Below are 20447 nucleotides of genomic sequence, written 5' to 3' on the forward strand. Positions count from 1 at the left end.
ACCAAAGAATACAAATGTACAGATTCAAAATATGGAATAAATATGTACACAAATGATAGTCATATCAAACATAGACTCTGTTGATATTTAAACCCTATCCAATCTAAAGTATATGTAATCATGAATTCAATACAGCCCAAATGTTTTAAAGTTCTGTTTGCCATTTACTATTTCTTAGATGGCAAACAGCGCACATTTCAGTTATTTTCCATATCTTTGTTTGCTATTCTTTTAATGTTGGTTCATATCATTTCTTTGTACTCAAAATGCCCAGGCAGTATCACTAACAGTTCCAAAAGATTAGAGGTTGTATCCAACTAACTTCAACTCAAAACAGACCCATTGAAATTAATGGACCTACATTAGTCATGTCTGTTGGTTTCAGTGGGCCTATTCTGAGTATGAATTGTAAATGGAACTATATAAAAAGCACCTTTCACCAGGATGTTTTAATTAAAATTCCACCAGATGTGCCAAAAATCATGTAAACTTTTCAGTTTGTGTTATTTAGCTGCATTGGCCATTACAAAACTCAAAGAAAAATAATTATAGTCCAGAAATCTAAAATCAGTTAATAAAGTAACACTAAGGACTAAAAAAATAACACTTCAACTTCTTTAATGCTATCTATTACATTTTATTTATGACTTGGCTAAGCTATTAAAAATGTAGTAGCTTTGTTATTCTGAGGTCATTATTAAAAGGATTAATCAATAAGGTATTAGGTACCAGGGGTACTGTATCTTCTAGTGATTCTTTTATAAGAACACACTTTTGTATATATCTATTGCTCATTAATATTAGAAATTGGATATCCAACATATTTTCCCAGCTGCACTTGGAAGTTGCTATCCTCTTTATCATTTAATCTGCACACACATAGCACAAATAGAGTTGCAAAAATTGTGCCTGGTGTGGAGAATGTGGATTGGGAGAAGTTGCCCACATTGTCCCTTTCTCATAATGCTAAAACTCATGGACATCCAAGGAAGATGAATGTTGGAAGAGATTCAGGACAGACAAAAAGGAAACTGTTCCTTCACAAAGCACATAGCTGAGCTATGCATTTCACTGTAACAAGCAGCAGTGATAGCCACCAACTTGGATAGCTTTTAAAAAGAGCTTAGACAAATTCATGGAGGATAAGGCTATCAGTGGCTACAAGCACCCAAGGAAGACCTCCAGCTGTAACACAATCACTGACTCCTTCAGAGAAAACATCAACCAATCATTTGGCAAATGAGCTTGACAAAAAAGGATGGCTGCCTTTTGGTTGTTTAAAAAAATGCATTTTGTTGCTTCCTGTGTTTTTGTTCTTACTGAATACTCTGTGTAGAAGCGTGTCTAAAGTTTTCTGTTGTAACTATTCAAGATTGTAAAATTCAGACAAACCTACAATTTAACGATGACTGCAAATCCAGTTTACGGTGCAGTTACCCAGGAGTAAGTCCCGTTAAAAGCAGTAGGACTTAATTCTTGAGAATACATGTGTGGCACTGCAAAAATGGTCAATTTCATAAACATTGTCAAGAGCAGATTTAGAACTGCTATATTGTAACGGGATATCCGGTAGGGATATTGCTGAAAGAGCAATCCTATGTGTGTTTATGCAAATACCACTGTCTCCAGCGACCCTTACTCCCGAGTAAGCGCATTCAGGATTGCGGCCTTAGTCTGCAACGCTCTCCTCCCCCCTTGGGTGCGGAATCCATCTTGAATTCAGCTCGATGGGACTTGAGAGGGTGGGAGGGGGAGCAAAACGGCGCAGGATCCAGCAACGAGGCTGGCGGTGACAGCTCTCTTGTCCCCTCGCATCTCTTGCTACCAACACAGGGACATTCTGCGGCCAGAGCTGACCGAAAGCTGCGTTCCTTTCTGCCGCTGCCCTCCAAGCTGCACTACCTCCTACTGCCCTGCGAGGGGAGCTCGTCCTCAACCCTAGCTGTCTGTAGTCCGCCAAGGGGGGGTGGCGGAACTCGGGACGCCGCTCTGCGTCTCTCGCTTTCTCTGGTGTCCCGCCGTTCCTCTCGGCTGTCTGCCCGGCGTTTCGGTCGCCCGCTAGGGGCCGCTCTGGCCGGCATCTCGGCTGCTCTCGGAGAGAGAACTGCGCTGCTGCTGCTGCTGCAAGCGAGCGAAGAGCCCTCCCGGCCGCCATATTGGTGCCCGCGCCGCAGCTATTGCGTGTTTGTCCCTGCAGCGCCAGCGGAGCCTGCCCTGGGGCGGCCCAGCGGAGCAAGGGAGGAGCCCCCTTCCCTTCCCCGACTGCCCGCCCGCCACCCCGCCGCCGCCATGGCGACAAGGCCCGAAGGCCTCTGAAGGAAACCGGCCGCAGCCGCCGCCGCCACAGCAGGGAGCAGAGCCGCCGTCCCCCCTCCCGCTCAGCTCGTCGCCAGCCTCTTCCCTCCGCCACAACATGGAGGCCGTGAAAGCCTTCAACAGCGAGGTCTGTGCCCAGGGGCGGGCGGAGGGCGGCAGGGGCCCCGCTTCTGGTCGCCGGGGGCAGGCCCAGGGGCGGGGAGGCGCCGGGTGGCCTCTCCCCTCCCGAGAGGTACGAGGGAAGGAGAGGCCCTCGGTGCGAGGGAGGGAGGAGGAGGGCGGGGGGGGGGAGCTCTCTTCCTTAGTCTGGGAGGCCCGGTTTCTATATAAACGGTGAAACACCGGCGAGGGGAGGGGGGAATTGGGGAGAGGTGAAAATAAGAAACCGGCTGCTTTCCCTTTCTGGCCCGTGTTCTCCTGACCCCCCTGCTCCCTTTCCCCTCCCCACTTTCACCTTCTCTTTCTCTCTGCCCCGTTGAAATGCTGCCCTGCCCGTCCTTGTTTAAATACTGCCCGAGCACCTTCCGTGTGTCGCCGCCCCCTCCATCGTGACTGCCTACATTATGGCGGGGAGGGGGGAGGTTAATAAGCCGCCGCCGCCCTCCCCCTTCCCTCCATGATGCTCGTCTATCTCTGCTGCAGTCAAAACTAAAACGCGCTGTACCAGCCTTTGCTTTTGTAGGTTATGTTTGGGATATCGAGACAGCAACACTGCAGATGGTGGAAGAGGCCTGATAAAAGTCTGTGTCTCCGTTAGCCTGTTAAAGCAACAAGCATCACATGCACAACATTCCCCCTCTGCCCAGGAGCCTACCGAGTGGGTTTGCTGCTCGGCATGCAGAATATTATTACGCCAAATAGAAGGGTCAGAGGGTCAGATGGTTACAGTAGAAGTTGGCCTGTCAAAAAAAAAAAAAGCCACCTTGCTAATGAAAATGAAAGTCTTTTTTGTATGCACGTTGGAGTTTGGTTATGTCGCTTAATTTTGAAAAATATTTGGTCTGGAAAGAAAGGAAACGCCAGTTGCTGAGAACCTACGCAGACATGTGTCCTTGAATATAATCAGTTTTTCCACAATAAAGCTGTATTATCTTAAAACTCTCCAGTTGTACAAACAGCATGCAGCTTTATTTAGAAAAGTGATTTAATACTGTTAAAAAGTACACACTTTTCAGGGGAAATAAGTAGCAAGAAGAAACCAAACACACTTTTATTTACCAACTAGGGGCTAACGTTCAGAACTGCTATACTGGCATAAGAAGAGCTGCTGGATCAGGCCAATGGCCCATCTAGCCCAACAACTTGTTCTCACAGTGGCCAACCAGATGGCTATGGGAAGCACATAAGCAGGACCTGAGCACAAGAGCACTCTGACTCACTGGTATTCAGAGGCATACTGCCTCCCGACAGTGGAGGTGGAACATGGCCATTGTGGCTAGTAGCTGTTGGTAGTCCTATCTTCATGAATTTGTCTAATCCTCTCTTAAAGCCATCCAAGTTGGTAGCCATCACTGTCTCCTGTGGGAGTGAATTCTGCAGTTTTGACTATGCACGGTGTGAGGAGGTACTGTTTTCAGCAGAGCTACAGCTTTTAAAACCAGTATGTGTACAGTATTCAGTTTCCAAAACAAACCTACATCTATGAATATGACGGTACTGCATTATACTGCAAGGTGTACTTTTTTCAGCAGAACTCCAGCTTTTCAAAGCAGTATGTGTATTTAGTTTTCAAAACAAACCTACATCTGTGAATATGATAGTATTGCACGATACAATATATTGCAAGAGTGCATTCATGGTACCTTATATCGCAAGGCTGCAATCCTGTGTACCATAATTCGGGAGTAAACCCAATGGAACCCAGTGGAATTTACATCCGAGTCAACAAGCATAGGAATCGGCTAAAAAGCTGCAGTTGCAGTATAGTTTTTGCATTGAAAACAGTGGGACTTCACAGAAAAGTATGATTTGAATTGGACTAAATAAAAATTACATAGGACAGAAATTAAATACCACAGAACTATATATCCTTTGAAGTCATCAGTATAAAAGGTTTTATATGTTCTGGTGCTTATAATATTAATAATAGTTAAAATAAGTTAAAATGATTTCAAGTGTTCATATTTCTTCACATGTAGTATTAATGGCTATCAGTGCAATCCTATACAAATCTTCTCAGAAGCAAGCACCAGTGAGTTCAATGAGATTTACTCCCAAGTAACTATGTATAGGATTGCTGTCTTATTTTTGTACTTTTATTCACTTTTTCTTGGAACTATTGCATTTAGTGGACTTCTGAGCAGGCATGCATGTAGTTTTAGCTCAGGAGTCATCAAATATGATTGCCAGAAATTATATTTCAGTGACCAGCAGGGAAAGCATAGAGTAGTGGTATTTTTAAGAGCATTCATAAATTCAGGAAGGCAGTGTGAGTTTTTTTGCATTCTGCTCACAATCTGACACTGACACTGGCATCAGGAAGTGAGGGGTCAGTCTGGAAACCTGTGCAGAGGCCTCTGAGGTGACTCTCATTTTAAAGGCACCTGACACAAATGGCTTCAGTTGTTTTTGGAGCCTCTGGAATTCCAGTTCTTGGAATTATTGTTAAAACAACACAAAATACCTTCCACCTCTCAAAAAGACAGAAAAGAAAATGGAAAAGGAAAGACACTGGAGCAACCATCCTCAGTTTAATATTGCATTCCCTTTTATTTTGTGGATAATTGTTACCTACTCTGTGTTTCTGATATCCCAAGGGTCTTTTAGCGTGCAGTCAAAAGTTATTGTTAGAGTAGTCTGTTAATTGCATAATACATGAAAATAATATTTGAGATAGGTCCTAAGAGTTCAGAAATTTCACAGTGATTTGGAAACAACATTATTTGGAAGCAAATAATATAAACATCATTTTAAATTGTACATTTTTAGAAGCTGGAAAACCTTTTTCTTCATTGATGTAGACTCTCCAGCATTTTGTCTGATATTATAATCTGATATTAATTTCTTATTGAACTTTAGCAGAGGAGCAGTACCTTTAAGCATTCTAGGAAACTGTCTGGACATCAATGACCTGCCATTTGTGTATTTAGATAAATTGCTGGATTTTTAGTCCATTATTACAACAGCTTGAGGGCATTTATTCAGCCTTTCAATTTGTATGTGGCATGTTGCTTGTGTAACTTTGTGCTACATATATAGTATGTAATTTCAAATGGTCGATGAAGTCCAGTGGAAAACCTCATGTTTCACATTGTGAAATTGTCACATACAAACAACATCATTTAACAAATGTATGTGTGGCATGTGTGTATAAGTTTGGCATCTGTCAGCAAATACATGCAAGTGGCAGCCTTAAAAGATTTGTAAGGAGATTTGGGGACAATTTTTCTATCACTCTCATTACATGACTCTTGGTCAGTTCACATGTACCCCAAATACTTTTCTGTTCAGTGCCATCTGCAGCAGCCTTGCAGGTTATTATTTGTGGACTCTGCTTTGTCTCTGTGCATAAAAAAGAACAGTGAATTGAAAAAGCAAAGCAGAACTCGGTTGGATATATGCATACTTGAGAAAGCACTATTATACTTAAGAGTTTGGAGATGAGGCTGTGACCTTCAGGGGAACAGGAGCAGCAATAAGCCGTTATGCTGCTTAGTCTTCCACTAAGCATGCCTTTTCACAACTTGTTTCCTCAGTATTCCATTGGTAATATTACAGTGTAATCCAATACCTACCTACCCATAAGTAAGTCATACTGAATTCATTGAATTCTACTGCAGCCTAGGATTCTGCATATTCTGACCATTGGCAATGGTTCTCCCACCTTTGGGCAGTCCAGACACTTTTGAGCCGTTAATGTACAATAAAACAGATGTAAGATAAGTGACCTTCATTTTTTTTTTTTGATCAGTTATAAGGAAACAACTATAACTAACTGTCCTTTTTAGTAACTGGTTATTCATACTTTGCTATTTCTTGTGTGGAATTTTGTTATTATGTCTGAGCCATTTGTGGCAGAATTAGGTGGGGATGAACTATTTCTTATAAGACCTATCTAATTATGCCAAGTGTGAGTTGGTCGAGTATGATTAGATTTTTGACTGTTACACAGATCTTTATGCATAATGGAATAATTAAAAGGCAGTAGTGGACTAACTTACAGATGCTTGGCCCAACTGAGGCTGATCTACAACAGTTATGTAGCAAATCAGAATGTTAACAAGTTGAAGTTAAACTGTCACACAGTCATAGTAGTCTCAGAATATTTTGCTCCTTTTTGTTCTTCAGGACAGACAGGTTACACACACAACACACCACACCAACTACAGTTTGATTGCTGGCTTGGAGCTTTCTCCCATTCTGCTGTGTGATACCACAGTAATTCGTTTGGTACTGAAAGTTAGCAGAACAGTGCATAGTTAATTTCACCTTTTGCCAGTGAGCCCTATTCCTGCTGAATGGGACTTGGAAGTTAGTAGGGATGTAGTTACCTTGGAAGCTGTTGTCTTCCAGTGATAATTGATTTAAAAAATAAAATAAAAAACCACGACTTGGACAGGCACAGTCTCTGTTGTCTTTTTGGTTCCTACTGAGACCTTCTTTCAGCCGGCCTTTTATGTTGTGAGCTTTTCGCAGCTTGCATCTTTCTTGGAATTGTTTTTAAAGTGATGATGATGATTTTATTATTTATACCCCACCCATCTGGCTGGGTTTACCACCCTGGGTTCCTTTGGGAGGAAAGATGGGATATAAATTTAATAAATCAATAAGATGAATTACTCTCTAGATAATTATAAGTTTAGGATGCTTCAAGGTGTAAACAAATAAGTTTGTTGCAATTGCTGCTTCTGTTCCAGGAGGTAAAAAATATCTTCCCACTAGCCGCTATTGGTACGGCTGCACATCCCTTTCTCCTATAACACTATTTTAGCTACTGTCCCATGTGGAGAGAAGACAAATTTACAAATGATTTGTCAACGTTGCTTCATTTTTTGTTTTTGCCTTTTCCCTTGAAATCTTAGATATATTAGGTGCAGAATTTAAGAGAGGAAATCCTTCTCAATTTTCCTCTTCTCTCAGAAGCTCATAATACTACATATTATGAGACATGTCACAAAGCACAATTCTAAGCTATGTGCTCAGAAATGCTGTGAAAAGAGTTTTACAATTGTGACAAGTTGTGATTTGAATTAGGACAAGAGCTCCAAAATTTTTTTAGAGCACTTTCGAAACTTAGCATGACACCTAGTAATAAATGTAGTAATGCAGTAGTTTTAGAGAATAACTGCAAGGAAATGCAGTAGTTTGGGAGAATTATATTCCCAAACTATTGTCTGTGTTATCAGGAATAAATGTGTGAGTGGGTTATGTCAATATCAGATAAAAAGTTTAGTACAAAAGTACCTATAGACACAGATTTTCCAAAAGTTACAGTTTTAGGCTTCTAGGAGATTCAAGGATCTGGAATGTTTTTTTTCTCAAGCATTCCACTCATCCAGTTCTGTATCAATTATCCTGCTATATTTTTATGCTACAAATACAGCTGATAGTATCTGGCTAGTAGGGAAATGACTTTCCAGTTTTGGAGCTCTGTTTTGAAAAGATAGCAATAATTATAATAATTACAAAAACTTCCATAAAAATATTGTCATAACAGTAGATTTATGACTTGAGACAAATGCTGTATAACCCAGAACACTCTGGCTATTGTTAGACAGGGGAATGGCCACTTACGCAGTGGGTCCATTCCTGGCTGCTGTGCGCCAGGTCCCTTCTGTTCTGTTCCGTCCCACCCCCTTTTGGCACAGAAAACTGTGTGTTTGCCAGTGCTCACATGCAACTTGAATGCACGCAAATGGGGAGTTGCCTGTAGTGGAGTTTTAAAATTGAAGGTATCATACACAATGCCTATCTGGAACTCTAGGACTAAACCCATAGTTGTGAAGAACAATCTGAGTAGCATGATAATTGCTCTATGTATGTATGGGATAATTGCTCTATGTATGTATGGGAGAACAACCATTTTTTGTCATAACAAACAACTAACTACTACTGCTGCTACTACTACTAATAAAAGTGTTTCCAGATGCACATTTGGTGGGGCTGTAAGTTAAAAAATACTGGGGATGTATCCATGAGGAATTAAAAAAGATGCTCAAAATTATAGTTAAAAAGCCAGAGGCATATCTATTAGGTCTAATTGGAAGGGACATCCCACAAGAGAAGAAAAGAATGTTTTTATATGGAACAGTAGCAGCCAGGCTCTTACTTGCAAAGAATTGAAAAGGAAAGTATTCCCACAAAGAAAGACAGGGTTTTTAAATTATCTGAATTTATAGAAATGGTGAAATTAACAGCAGCCATAAGATATCAGACAAACCAGAAACTAAGGGTAGAATGGCAATGTTTTGAAGAGTATATGAGTAAACACTGTTCTAAGGAAAACATGTTGGTATGTCTAGACTAAACTTTGTAAAGTAGACCTAGGAAAAACTAATATATTTTAGAGATGAGATGTATAAGATGCAATGTAACTAAGAATTTAAAGTTTAAGGGATGATGAGTATTGGAGGAGGGAACTCACATGAGTTCTTTTCTTTCTTTTTCTCTGTTTTTTTATTTCGGGAATATTACATGTATTTTTGTTGGTGGGAACAATTACTGTTTGTTTGTCTGTGTATGAAACAAACAAACAAACAAATAAAGTGTTTCCAGATTTCTCACAAGTCTGTTCTTTTTAAATAATTTTTATTAGTTTTCAATTACAATAATCCAATAATAGCCTCATTATATCAATGCCAAATAACAATACAGTTCCCAATGTCAATAATTCAAATACCAAATTACATAATTTAGGTGGCTCTCCGTGTTCTAGAATTGATGGTTTGATGATTTACTTTATTTCTGCATTCCAAAATCTTATTGCTTTCAATTATATTCCAGTCATAATAGTAATCCCTTATACAACAGCTGCAATATTTATAACTTCTATTCATATTGACACATTCAATGATTTATAAGTCCACAAGTGAAGATTTCCTACTGTATCCTTGTTCCTCCTGTGTGTAACATTTGTTCTGCCCATGTTGTTTCTTCCTGTCCTTGTAAAATATTACAGGGAGGGGGGGGAGTATTTGATCCCCTGCTAAATTTGCCCTCTGACGAAGAAATGACCAGTCCATAATTTTAATGGTATGTTTATTGTAGCTGTGAGAGACAGAATAACAACAGGAAAACCCCCAGAAACCCAGAAGACAAAAGTCAGAGATTGATGTGCATTATAATGAGTGAAATAAGTATTTGATCCCCTATCAGCCAGCCAGATGTCAGGCTACCTGGTATCTTCACTGTATGTAACGAGCTGAGATTAGAAGCACCTGCTGTAAGGGAGAGGTCTTACCTGTAATCCCAGCTCGTTACAGTACCTGTACAAAAGACACCTGTCGACAGAAGCAATCAATCCAGCAGATTCCAAAGTAGCCACCATTACCAAGACCAAAGAGCTGTCCAAGAATGTCAGGGACAAGATTGTAGACCTGCACAAGGATGGACTGGGCTACAAAACTATTGCCAAGCAGCTTGGTGAGAAGGTGACAACAGTTGGTGCAATAATTCGCAAATGGAAGAAGCACAAAATAACTGTCAACCTCCCTCAGTCTGGGGCTCCATGCAAGACCTCATCTCGTGGAGTTGCAGTGATCAGGAGAACGGTGATGAAGCAGCCCAGAACTACACGAGGGGAAATTGTCAATGATCTCAGGGCAGCTGGGACCATAGTCGCCATGAAAACAGTTGGTAACACACTACACCATGAAGGACTGAGATGTTGCAGAGCCCGCAAGGTCCCCTTGCTCAAGACAGCACATGTACAGGCCCGTCTACAGTTTGCCAATGCACATCTGAATGACCCAGAGGAAAACTGGGTGAAAGTGTGGTCAGATGAGACCAAAATCAAGCTCTTTGGCATCAACTCAACTTGCCATGTTTGGAGGAGGAGGAATGCTGCCTACGACCCCAAGAACACCATCCCCACCGTCAAACATGGAGGGGGCATATTATGCTTTGAGGGTGTTTTTCTGCTAAGGGGACAGGACACCTTCACCGCATCGAGGGGACGATGGACGGGACCATGTATCGTCAAATCTTGGGTGAGCACCTCCTTCCCTCAGCCAGGGCATTGAAAATGGGTCAAGGATGGGTATTCCAGCATGACAATGACCCAAAACACACGGCCAAGGCAACAAAGAAGTGGCTCAAGAAGAAGCACAAGAAGGTCCTGGAGTGGCCTAGCCAGTCTCTAGACCATAATCCCATCGAAAATCTGTGGAGGAGCTGAAGATTCAAGTAGCTACACATCAGCCTCGAAATCTTACTGACTTGGAGAGGATCTGCAAAGAGGAGTGGGACAAAATACCTCCTGAGATGTGTGCAAACCTGGTGGCTACCTACAAGAAACGTCTGACCTCTGTAATTACCAACAAGGGTTTTGCCATCAAGGACTAAGTCATCTTTTGCAAAGGGATCAAATACTTATTTCACTCATTATAATGCATATCAATCTCTGACTTTTGTCTTCTGGGTTTCCGGGGGTTTTCCTGTTGTTGTTCTGTCTCTCACAGCTACAATAAACATACCATTAAAATTATGGACTGGTCATTTCTTCGTCAGAGGGCAAACGGGCAAACTTAGCAGGGGATCAAATACTTTCCCCCCTCACTGTATGTCTATCTTTACCGGTTGTTGCTGCTATCTGTCATGCCTTGCGCGGAGCTGATGTCCCAATGTTATTCCAAAAGTTTCTCCCTCACTCAGTCCTGTGCTTCTTTGTTTTTGCAACTTTTAACAATAGTTGCAAAAGTCTCCTGGCCCAGGAAAATCTGTTCTACCTGGGAATCTTAGTGCTTCCATGAGATTTAGGAATATTGCATCCAAAGGTGCCTGCAGAATGTGCTTCCACTTGGGCAATGGGACTCCCCCTTCCACTCCACCCTGTGCCCCCCAAATCTGCAGGGGGTTGGGAGACCCTCCAGAGCACATCCAGAGGGGTGCAGGGGGCTGTAGGTGGAAGGAGAGGAAGTAGAAGTCTTATTGTGTGAGTGGATGTCTGCTCATCAACGTAAAATGTAATGTGTTATTGTCCATTTTGCTTTTTTAAACACCTTAAATAGGTCATTGGATCAGCAAAAGTTATGAAATAATGTATTTCTATTATTGTGATCCACACTGCAACCATTTGTTGATGAAGGATAGGATATAAATTTTATCATTATAATTAAATGGAACAGCTTTTTGCATATTGGCCCAAATATTGTCTATATATATTAAATATATATGATATTAAAAGTTAATTCAGGGTTTCTCCATAATCTAGAAAGAGAGATTTATTTATCTAGGGGCATTCTTAGTTGTCAGTGGCTCCCGTAAAATTCTATGGGGCAATTAAATGGACTGCAGTCTCAGACACCTAGAGGTGGGCAAATTGTGGAATTCAGTTATATCTGCTTAATGTTCTTCCACAAAAGTGATAAGCTCCAGTGATTTATGAAAGAAAGGAGACAGGCTACACTTGGCAGCATTGATTGGTGGTGGGTGGGATCTATACCTTCTGCAGACACCAAGGTCATTGAAGGAGAAGACAGGTTTAGTTGCTCCTCTAATGCTTTTTCTGATTGTGCCTTTTTATTTGCTCCAAAACAGTGAATGATTCTATTCACCCTTATGGCAAAAGTAGAACTCTCAGTAAGCTTCATAACTTTGCAGGGTGTTGAACCTAAGTTTCCCATGTCCAAAGCCAATACTTGTTTACTTTCCTATGCTGAGTTTCTCCTTAGGTTAGCTTCCTTTCCCAGGTTACTTTGAAGAACCATCTGTTGGTGTTGTGCTGTTAACATGGAAATTGTTTGCAGGCACCGTTTCCAGAAATCTCTTTTCTTTCTTTCAGCTCTACTCGCTGAATGACTACAAACCTCCTATTTCAAAGGCTAAAATGACACAGATTACTAAGGCAGCAATCAAGGCTATAAAGGTAGGAAACTGGTTTTACTGCTTACATATGTCTCTTAACTGGTAGTGGTTTTTGTTAGTGCACTGCAATGTTCATAATTTCCTGATCTTTTTTTAAAAAAATAATAAATTTAATTGAAAAGATCAGTGTCAAATAATGATTATTTGAGCTGTAAAAGTTCTGGGGATTTTGAAGCCATGGGAGAAAATAGGGGGTTTTGCCTTACTAGCAACCAGCAATCAGTTTATTCAGGGTAGCTTAAAATGTTGAGCAAAAGGTATTGGTAGGTATCCTTTATTTATAGGGAAAACAAGTAGATACTTGATGTTCAACCCAAATGAGTGCAAGTGCAATATCAGCAGGTGGAGAAGTCCACAGGCCTCCTTAGAGCCATGATTTTCATCCTACTCTCGTTCTTCACCTTAACCCCCTCCATTAGTATGTGGATGTGCATTTAAGTAGTCTTAGGGGACATTGCAAGGAATAGGGTCACAAGTAATTTGCATGTTGCATGTAGAAAGGTCTGAATGGAGGATTAGAAACATTCCCACATTTCCTGCAGTGCCCCTACCCATCTTGAGCTGCTTGCATGTTCTCAATGGGGAAAGGATTGGGTTGTATTGAGTCCTGTGGGAGTCTTCAACATGTCATTGTTTGTGTGCTTGATTAGATTGAACCCAGAAAATGTATAAGGAAATCACTAAACAAGAAGGGGAGTGAATTTATATATATATATTAAAATAATGAAAAAATATCTTCTTTTCTTTTAGTTCTACAAGCATGTTGTACAAAGTGTTGAAAAATTCATACAAAAGGTAAGTTACCAAATAAAATCATATTAGTAATATTTTAGTATCTTGATCAAATCAATTCATAGGTTGTTAAAGACAAATAAAAATACATATATGCATAAGAGGCACTGATGTCAATAATTACTTCAGAGTATGTGCATAGAAATCAGTCTAAAAATCTTTATTTGCACGATAACTACTATTATGCTTCCTTTCCTTTTTCATGTTATGATAGCTGTTTGTTGCATGTTGAAAGCTAAATATGAATTACTTTAACTTTCATATGTACTGTTCATTTCACATCATTTTGATAGTAAAACATCCATATTTTACAGAAAAATAGTGTAAAACTTTCTCAGTAGCTGAAGCTGTTGCATGGAAGCATTGTTTTCTGTGTTATGAGCAATGTTGTGCCATGCACCCAAAGTATAGTCATTTATACAACAAGTAAGGAATGAAAAAGTACCCCACTGCTTTTTATTCTTAGGCTGCTATTGGAAGAATAAGTTGCTGTAGCTTAAGATACTTTAATTTTAAAGATTAGGAGGTGCTTCTGACTTCCAAGTCTCATGGCTTGGCAGAGTTAGGATGGGATAGAGATGCTTTTCTACTAGTGGGCGGCGGCTGCGGCTGCTGGTATATGTCTGACCTGGAAGCCACAGTTACATGCACAGAAACCTCCATGGGTATAGATCTACTTACCGCATTGATACCAGAGGTAGATTTCAAATTGAGATGTTCTGGTTTTGACCTATAAAGCTTTAAATGGCTTAGGACTGCAATGCCTCAAGGACCACTTCTCCCCATATGAACTGACCTGGACCCAGCAATCATCATCTTAGGCCCTTTTTTAGTGCATCCTCTGTGAGAGGTCTAGAGGGTGGCAACACGAAAACAGGCCTTTTCTGCCGTGGCTCTCCACTTGTGGGATGCTTTCCCCTGAAAGGCTTGCCTGATGCCTCCATTACATATCTTGAGGTGCCAGGCAAAAACATTCCTCTTCTCCCAGGCCTTTGGCTAATTAAACAATCTATGGACTTTTAAACTGTTGGGGTGGGGGTAGTTACTGGTTTAATTTGCTACTGGGTTGTGCATTTTTGTGGTTTTATATTGCAAACTACCCTGTGATCATCGGATGAAGAGCAGTATAGAAATGAATGAATGAATGAATGAATGAATGAATGAATGAATGAATAAGGTAACTCAAAGTCCCTTCATTCTGCAGATAGTTTGAAAGCTTGAACCCTTCATAGGAGAAGGGCCAGAGCTCAGTAATAGAGCATCTGTTTTGCATGCAGAAGGTGCAAGGTTCAATCCCTAGCATCTCCAGGTAGGACTGGGAGAGGACCCTGCCTGAAACCTTGAAGAGCTTCTACCAGTGAGTGTAAACAATGCTGAGCTAGATGAACCAATAGTCTCACTCATTATAAGGCAACCTCCTATGTTCCTATGTAAACCAATGGGAATAGAACTTTTTTTTTTTTTTAAAAAAAGAGAGCTAAAGATAAAGAAGAATCCCCACCACATCCTGCCTATCATTATTTTTGCAGTTACCCAGGTACATTCAGCTGTTGAAACAGTATTGAAATTAGGTCAGTTGTTTTAATTTGCTATTATTGTTTCTACTACTTGGAGATTCACATATAAAATGGCTGTTTTCTTTCTATATTCCTTCATAGTGTAAACCAGAATACAAGGTGCCTGGCTTATATGTCATTGATTCTATTGTTCGACAGTCTCGACATCAGTTTGGACAAGAAAAGGATGTGTTCGCTCCTAGGTTTAGCAATAACATAATTAGCACTTTCCAGAATTTATACCGTTGCCCTGGGGATGACAAGGTATGGTGATCATCTCTATTCCCCCTCCCCCCCAGACAGTCCAGTAATTAAAGTTCAGCATATCTAAATTTCATTTTAGTGCTGTGGGTGATAATGTATTTCTTGACAATGTCTCTGGGAAAATAGGCAAACATTTCCAGTAAGAATTTGGGAGAAAGGTGTAGCAATCATTGATAAGATTTTTAAAATAGTGACTGGAAATTTTGTACTACTATTTGTGGAAAGTGGGAAAGAAGTATAGTGATTTTTATGTATTTTAAGTACAGGATTATCACTGTTCTCTACACCCTTACATTGTTGTTATATCATAGATATTATTCTTATATAACACTTTTGTTTATTCAAAGTGCTTCAGTGCACAATAATGATGATGATGGCATGTTGCTCATGACTTATTTTTCAAATAAGTCATTCCTTGGAGGTTTTAAATCGGAGTTTGGTTGGTCATCTGTAATAGATACTTTAGCTGAGATTCCTGCATTGCAGCGGGTTGGACTAGATGACTCTTAGGTCCCTTCCAACTCTAAGATTCTATGAAAGAGGAACTGTTAATTAAGGAATAACAGCATAGTGGCTGTTGCCTTCATCTGCCAGAAAAAAAGGCTTCTCAGTATATCTTCTCAACAACCCTAAAAATATTAGCAAGCAAAAAGAATCCAATGGCGTTATCCACATAGGGTTGTATCCAGTGGAGTCCCTCCACTGACAGAGGGCTTTGATCAAGCATAGGCTTATGTCAGTGGAATAATGCATTCATCTCTTTAACATGCAGCTTAATGGCACAACTATTTATATTAAAAACAGAATTTAGGATTTTTTGTTTCATTTCCCCAATTTCATTCAAGTCAGCCTAGCTATAAGCATAATGTGAAGCACATCAGTCTCATGTTTCATCTTTCATATACGATAGGGGTTGTATCTAATGGTGTCCCTCTGCTTGCGCTTTGATCCAGTTGAGGCTGGATCAAAATGGGGAAGAGGTGATTTTTGCCACACAAAAACCCCCCTTCCATCTCCCATTTGCTTTAGAGTTTGTGGACCCTTTGGAACAGCATGGGAGGGAACATGCAGCAGGGAGCTTCAGGTTAAGGGGCAACTGATTTTTTTAAAAACCCTCCTTTATATCTGATAACATTGTGGGTTTCTTTTGAACAATTTTCTGAAACAGTTTGGAAGATCAGAAGCATGGCATAGACTTATTTGCTGCCACCACCGCCTCTTGCATACTGGTTCCTTCATTTATTTCCAAGTTGCTGTAACTGTAATTTGCCTTGACATGCAAAGTAGATGAGTCGCAACTTCCAGGCTAAGGGTAACCAGCACGGTGCACCCAGATGTTGTTGGTCTGCAGATGCCATCAGCTCCAGATAGCATTGCTAATGGACAGGCATGATGGGAGTTATAGACCATAACACCATGATTTGAAGCAGGTTTGGCATGCATGCGATAAAGCAACCTAGAAATGGTAGAGGGAATTGACATTCAAGAGGGAAACTGGGAGCACACAAGCCTTCAACACATTTCTTCCAAACCATATTCTGGAGAATCATCCAAATTCAGCCATCTATTCCACACTTAGTTTGGAACAGTAGGGAGTGTGTATGATGTAAATTCTAATATAAAATGTTGTGTTACCCTTGCTTCCTTTTAGAGTAAAATTGTGAGAGTGCTAAATTTGTGGCAGAAGAATAATGTGTTCAAAAGTGAAATTATCCAGCCTCTATTGGATATGGCAGCGGGAATTCCTCCTCCAGTCGTGACCCCTGTCTTGCCTGGGACAACTGCTACTATGAGTAACAATACACCAGGTAACAAAAATGTTATGAATGTTCTCCATTGTGAAAAACTGTTTCTCCATTAATACTTCGTCATGGTTTTAATTTGGCAAAGGCTGATATATGACACTTGCCTGTTTTATGTCTGTAGGAATGATGAACTTCATATACAGGGATTATTTTGTCCAGTGTTTTGATATTTTAATCCTAGTACTGTATCTTGTTCTTTCAGGTACTACTATAATAAATTGTAGTTAGTTGATAAGGAAAAGAAGTTTATTTAGTAAGGACCTCATATAATAGCTCTTAAAAGGATTTGAATCAAATTATATCTGTTAATGTAAGGGTGGAGAACTTCCGGTCCAGGGGCCAAATGTTCTGACCCTTGGGATTCTCGCCATTCCATACCTCCTCAGGCCATATTTTTTTGTTCTTTGCTGCCTGAAATTTGATCTTGAAGTCTGGTAATTACTCTTGCTTGCCTGGTTGGTGTTTAGAGAGGGATGTGTGTAAACATATCCAAGGCTTTCATATAGGGGTATGAAATGATGGTGCCAACTAAGTTCTCTTTGCTTCAGATTTGACTGGTTGATAATGATGAGATGCCCTTTCTGTCTGATGGTTTTCAACTGGTATATTTTTGTGTGCATTGTCGAAGGAATAGTGTTACTTTGTGCTGCTCGTAGTCCTTGCCTGTAGGATTATCATATGGGTCAAGTACAAGTTGTCATCCTAGGTAGCTCCATTAATTTTTATTTTATTTTTAATTTAACAGTTTGTATACTGCTTAGTCACAGTCTTCTCAGGAAACCCAGTAAAATAAAACTGGAAATGTGTTAAAACTTGAAAATCAGAATAAGTTAATTGTTGGGGAGGCCTTGCTTTCACATGGTTTGCTGAAGCTCTGTTCGGAGAGAGAGAAAATTTTGGTTGATTTGTATTTTCGCAATATGCAGCTTTTCTCTTTACATATATATGTTCACAGCCTAAGCTAAAAAAACAACAACAACCTGGCTCTTGTATGTCTTCTCCCTTCCCTTCCCCATTCATTCTCTTTACATACTTTTTATTACATGCTTCCTGCCTTTCCCCTTGATTTCAGGAACGCCTGTGACACCTGCTACACCAGCCAATGTGGTCCAAAGTTTACCTGATCCTTGGGTGTCTCAGATAACTAATACAGATACTCTTACTGCTGTAGCACAGATCTTGCAGAGTCCACAAGGCCAACAGGTAAAGTGTGTTCGGCTTTAAAACAAAATCACAGAATTGGGTAATTAACCTCCTTACTTATATGTTTAGTTTAAATTGTCCATGAAAGGTCCAAGAGTATTCCCCCCCTACTTTAATTTATTCTTGATTTGTCAAATGCTGGTATTGGATGTGATACTGAATGCCAGCTTGATAGGTACCCTTGTATGTCTGTATGTTTCCAAAAGAGTAATGCATGAGGTATCCTGCCCTGATTTGACTTGTGTTTTATGATTTGTAAATATGGTTTGGACCTGGTCCAACTGGACCGGGATTTTAGGGAAATCTCTAGAAATCCCTTTGCATTGCAAAACAAGAACAGTTGTAACTTTTTCTTTTTTACATATGAATATGAAATATGGAGACTTGGTAGGCTGTATAGAGGAGTTTAACTCTGTAAAATGTTATATGGCTATCTCCAGGGGTTTTCATGTTAGTCATCTTTAAAGTTTACATTTTTTTAAAAAAAGCAAATAATTTTTCAATAAAAAACAGTGAGTGCTCAGTTATGTCAATTTTCATGCTCCTATGTTTGCCCTACATTGATAATAATGATAATGCTAAGTTAAGTAGACTATGTCCACAATGTTTGGCTGGCTGGCTGATAATAAATTGTAATTAATAATGATGGTGATAATTCTTCGCTATGAGAAGAGACTAAAATAAAAAAAGACAGGTAACAAAATTTTGTTTTTGTTTTAATGATGGAACTGGCATTGATTGTAAAAGGATAGAAAATAAACACAAACTGAATGAATGCCACCCAATCCCACCAAACACTTTTAAAGAAACAGAACCTACAAAAGAGTTCTGCATTTAAAACTTTCACAGACACATACAGTAATTGAAGAGTGTCGGGTGGGGTAATAGCATACTAGGCATACCCTACAGCTCTCATTAAGCATAGTTCAGCTCCCCTGTTTCCCCTTTCACCACCCTTCTATGGTGTTGTAATTAATAATTGCAGCATTTCAGAGACACACTTTTTGACTTTTGAGTTTTGAGCTACGCATCGACACAAATCTGTACAAATTGATTGAGACAATCTTATCCTGCCTGTAGTGATTTGTAACTGCTTCAGCCTGATCTGGACAGGATACACAGGATCAGCTCTTGGGATTTGGCCAGACTGGGTGCAGAACCCTGATATCCATCTTTTTCCTTTCAGCATTTCTCTGGAAGCAGTTACTGTTTTCTGAAAATTGCTTGAACAAGTTGAATGTTGCGTATAAAATAGAAGCAAATACAATAAATAATAATGCATATAAATGGGTTTGTTTTATTTTGGTGTTTTGCCATCCCTTGTCTATCAAAGCACATTTTAAGAATAGCTGGACATAAATGAAACTTAATTTTCGAAGTCAAATTGTATGTTTATTTTATAAATGTGTACATAACACTAGCAAAAATGTCATTTCTCTCTTCTTCCCCTCATTCCAGCTTCAACAACTAATACAGACACTGCAAATGCAACAGCAGAAACCACAGCCGTCATTACTTCAAGCACTGGATGCAGGTCTCGTCGTTCAGTTACAAGCCCTCACTGCACAACTTACAGCTGCTGCCGCTGCTGCCAATACACTTAACCCACTAGAACAGAGTGTCTCTTTTAACAAGGTAGAAGTTGATCTACCAAGTTTGAGAAAGGTTGCTAGAATTTGAAGACTATATTTCCAAGGATTTTGTTTCCTTGTTTCCCTTTTGCCTTGTTTTTAAAATATATTTTTAATATCTTGTAAATAGAATTTTTTTATTAAAATATGGCAGTTTCTTTTAAAAAAAATCTGACGTGATATGCTGAATCTTTCATCTTCTTTCAGCAATATTGGCCCTGATCTAGAAATATGTTGAACAAATCAAAGGGTCAAAATGTCACCTAGATTGAAAGAGAGATGAGCCTGAATCCAAGCCCCTTCCTGATATGGGGATGGTGGGGGTATCTGGATGCAGTTCCCCATACCTACAACCAGATGATCCATATTCACACCATGTCTGGTGCTTTAATATGCAGTTATTGACCCAGTGTTGGGAATTGCATGCACAGACCTGGATGCTGGATCACTGAACTAGTTTTTCATCAAATCTACTTTTTAAAGGTAACGGACAGTTGAGTTTCTTTCTTTGCAATCCCAGGAGCTTACTTATGAATGCAGTAGGCTATTTTATGCTGACTGGTCTAAACCTTGACCTAGCCATATGAAACAGCTTACCTGTACATAATTCTGTACTGCTGGCACCAGCTTTAAATTGGTTGATGGTTGATGTGTCAGTACACTAGCATAAACCTGGGACATAGATCCCTGATTCAGTAAGGTAACCCAATTTAAATATACCACTACTTTTATACATATGTAAAGGTAAAGGGACCCCTGACCATTAGGTCCAGTCATAGCCGACTCTGGGGTTGCGGCGCTCATCTCGCTTTATTGGCCGAGAGAGCCAGTGTACAGCTTCCGGGTCATGTGGCCAT

General features: G+C 40.1%; 1 protein-coding gene across 8 annotated transcripts in view; it reads left to right on the forward strand.

Annotated features, from left to right (window-relative positions):
- The first annotated feature begins 1955 nt into the window (after positions 1-1955).
- The window catches only part of SCAF8 (SR-related CTD associated factor 8), a 75539-nt gene continuing 57047 nt past the window's right edge, over positions 1956-20447 (forward strand). For 3 of the 8 annotated variants that reach the window (XR_014546725.1, XR_014546726.1, XM_083607946.1), the window contains exons 1-7: positions 1974-2443; positions 12257-12340; positions 13090-13134; positions 14790-14951; positions 16603-16759; positions 17829-17959; positions 19418-19594. Coding sequence is in view for 5 of the 8 variants with exons in the window: in XM_083607946.1 (XP_083464072.1) it covers positions 2414-2443; positions 12257-12340; positions 13090-13134; positions 14790-14951; positions 16603-16759; positions 17829-17959; positions 19418-19594 (786 nt within the window). In the remaining 3 variants the exon portion in view is untranslated. Of the gene's footprint in view, positions 2444-9144; positions 9344-11007; positions 12341-13089; positions 13135-14789; positions 14952-16602; positions 16760-17828; positions 17960-19417; positions 19595-20447 lie in introns of those variants that run through there. The other 5 variants (XR_014546727.1, XM_083607948.1, XM_083607945.1 and 2 more) reach the window with 4 other exon arrangements.

Source organism: Podarcis filfolensis (assembly GCF_964270895.1).
Source record: "Podarcis filfolensis genome assembly, chromosome: 3".
In the NCBI taxonomy this organism is placed as follows: Eukaryota; Metazoa; Chordata; class Lepidosauria; order Squamata; family Lacertidae; genus Podarcis; species Podarcis filfolensis.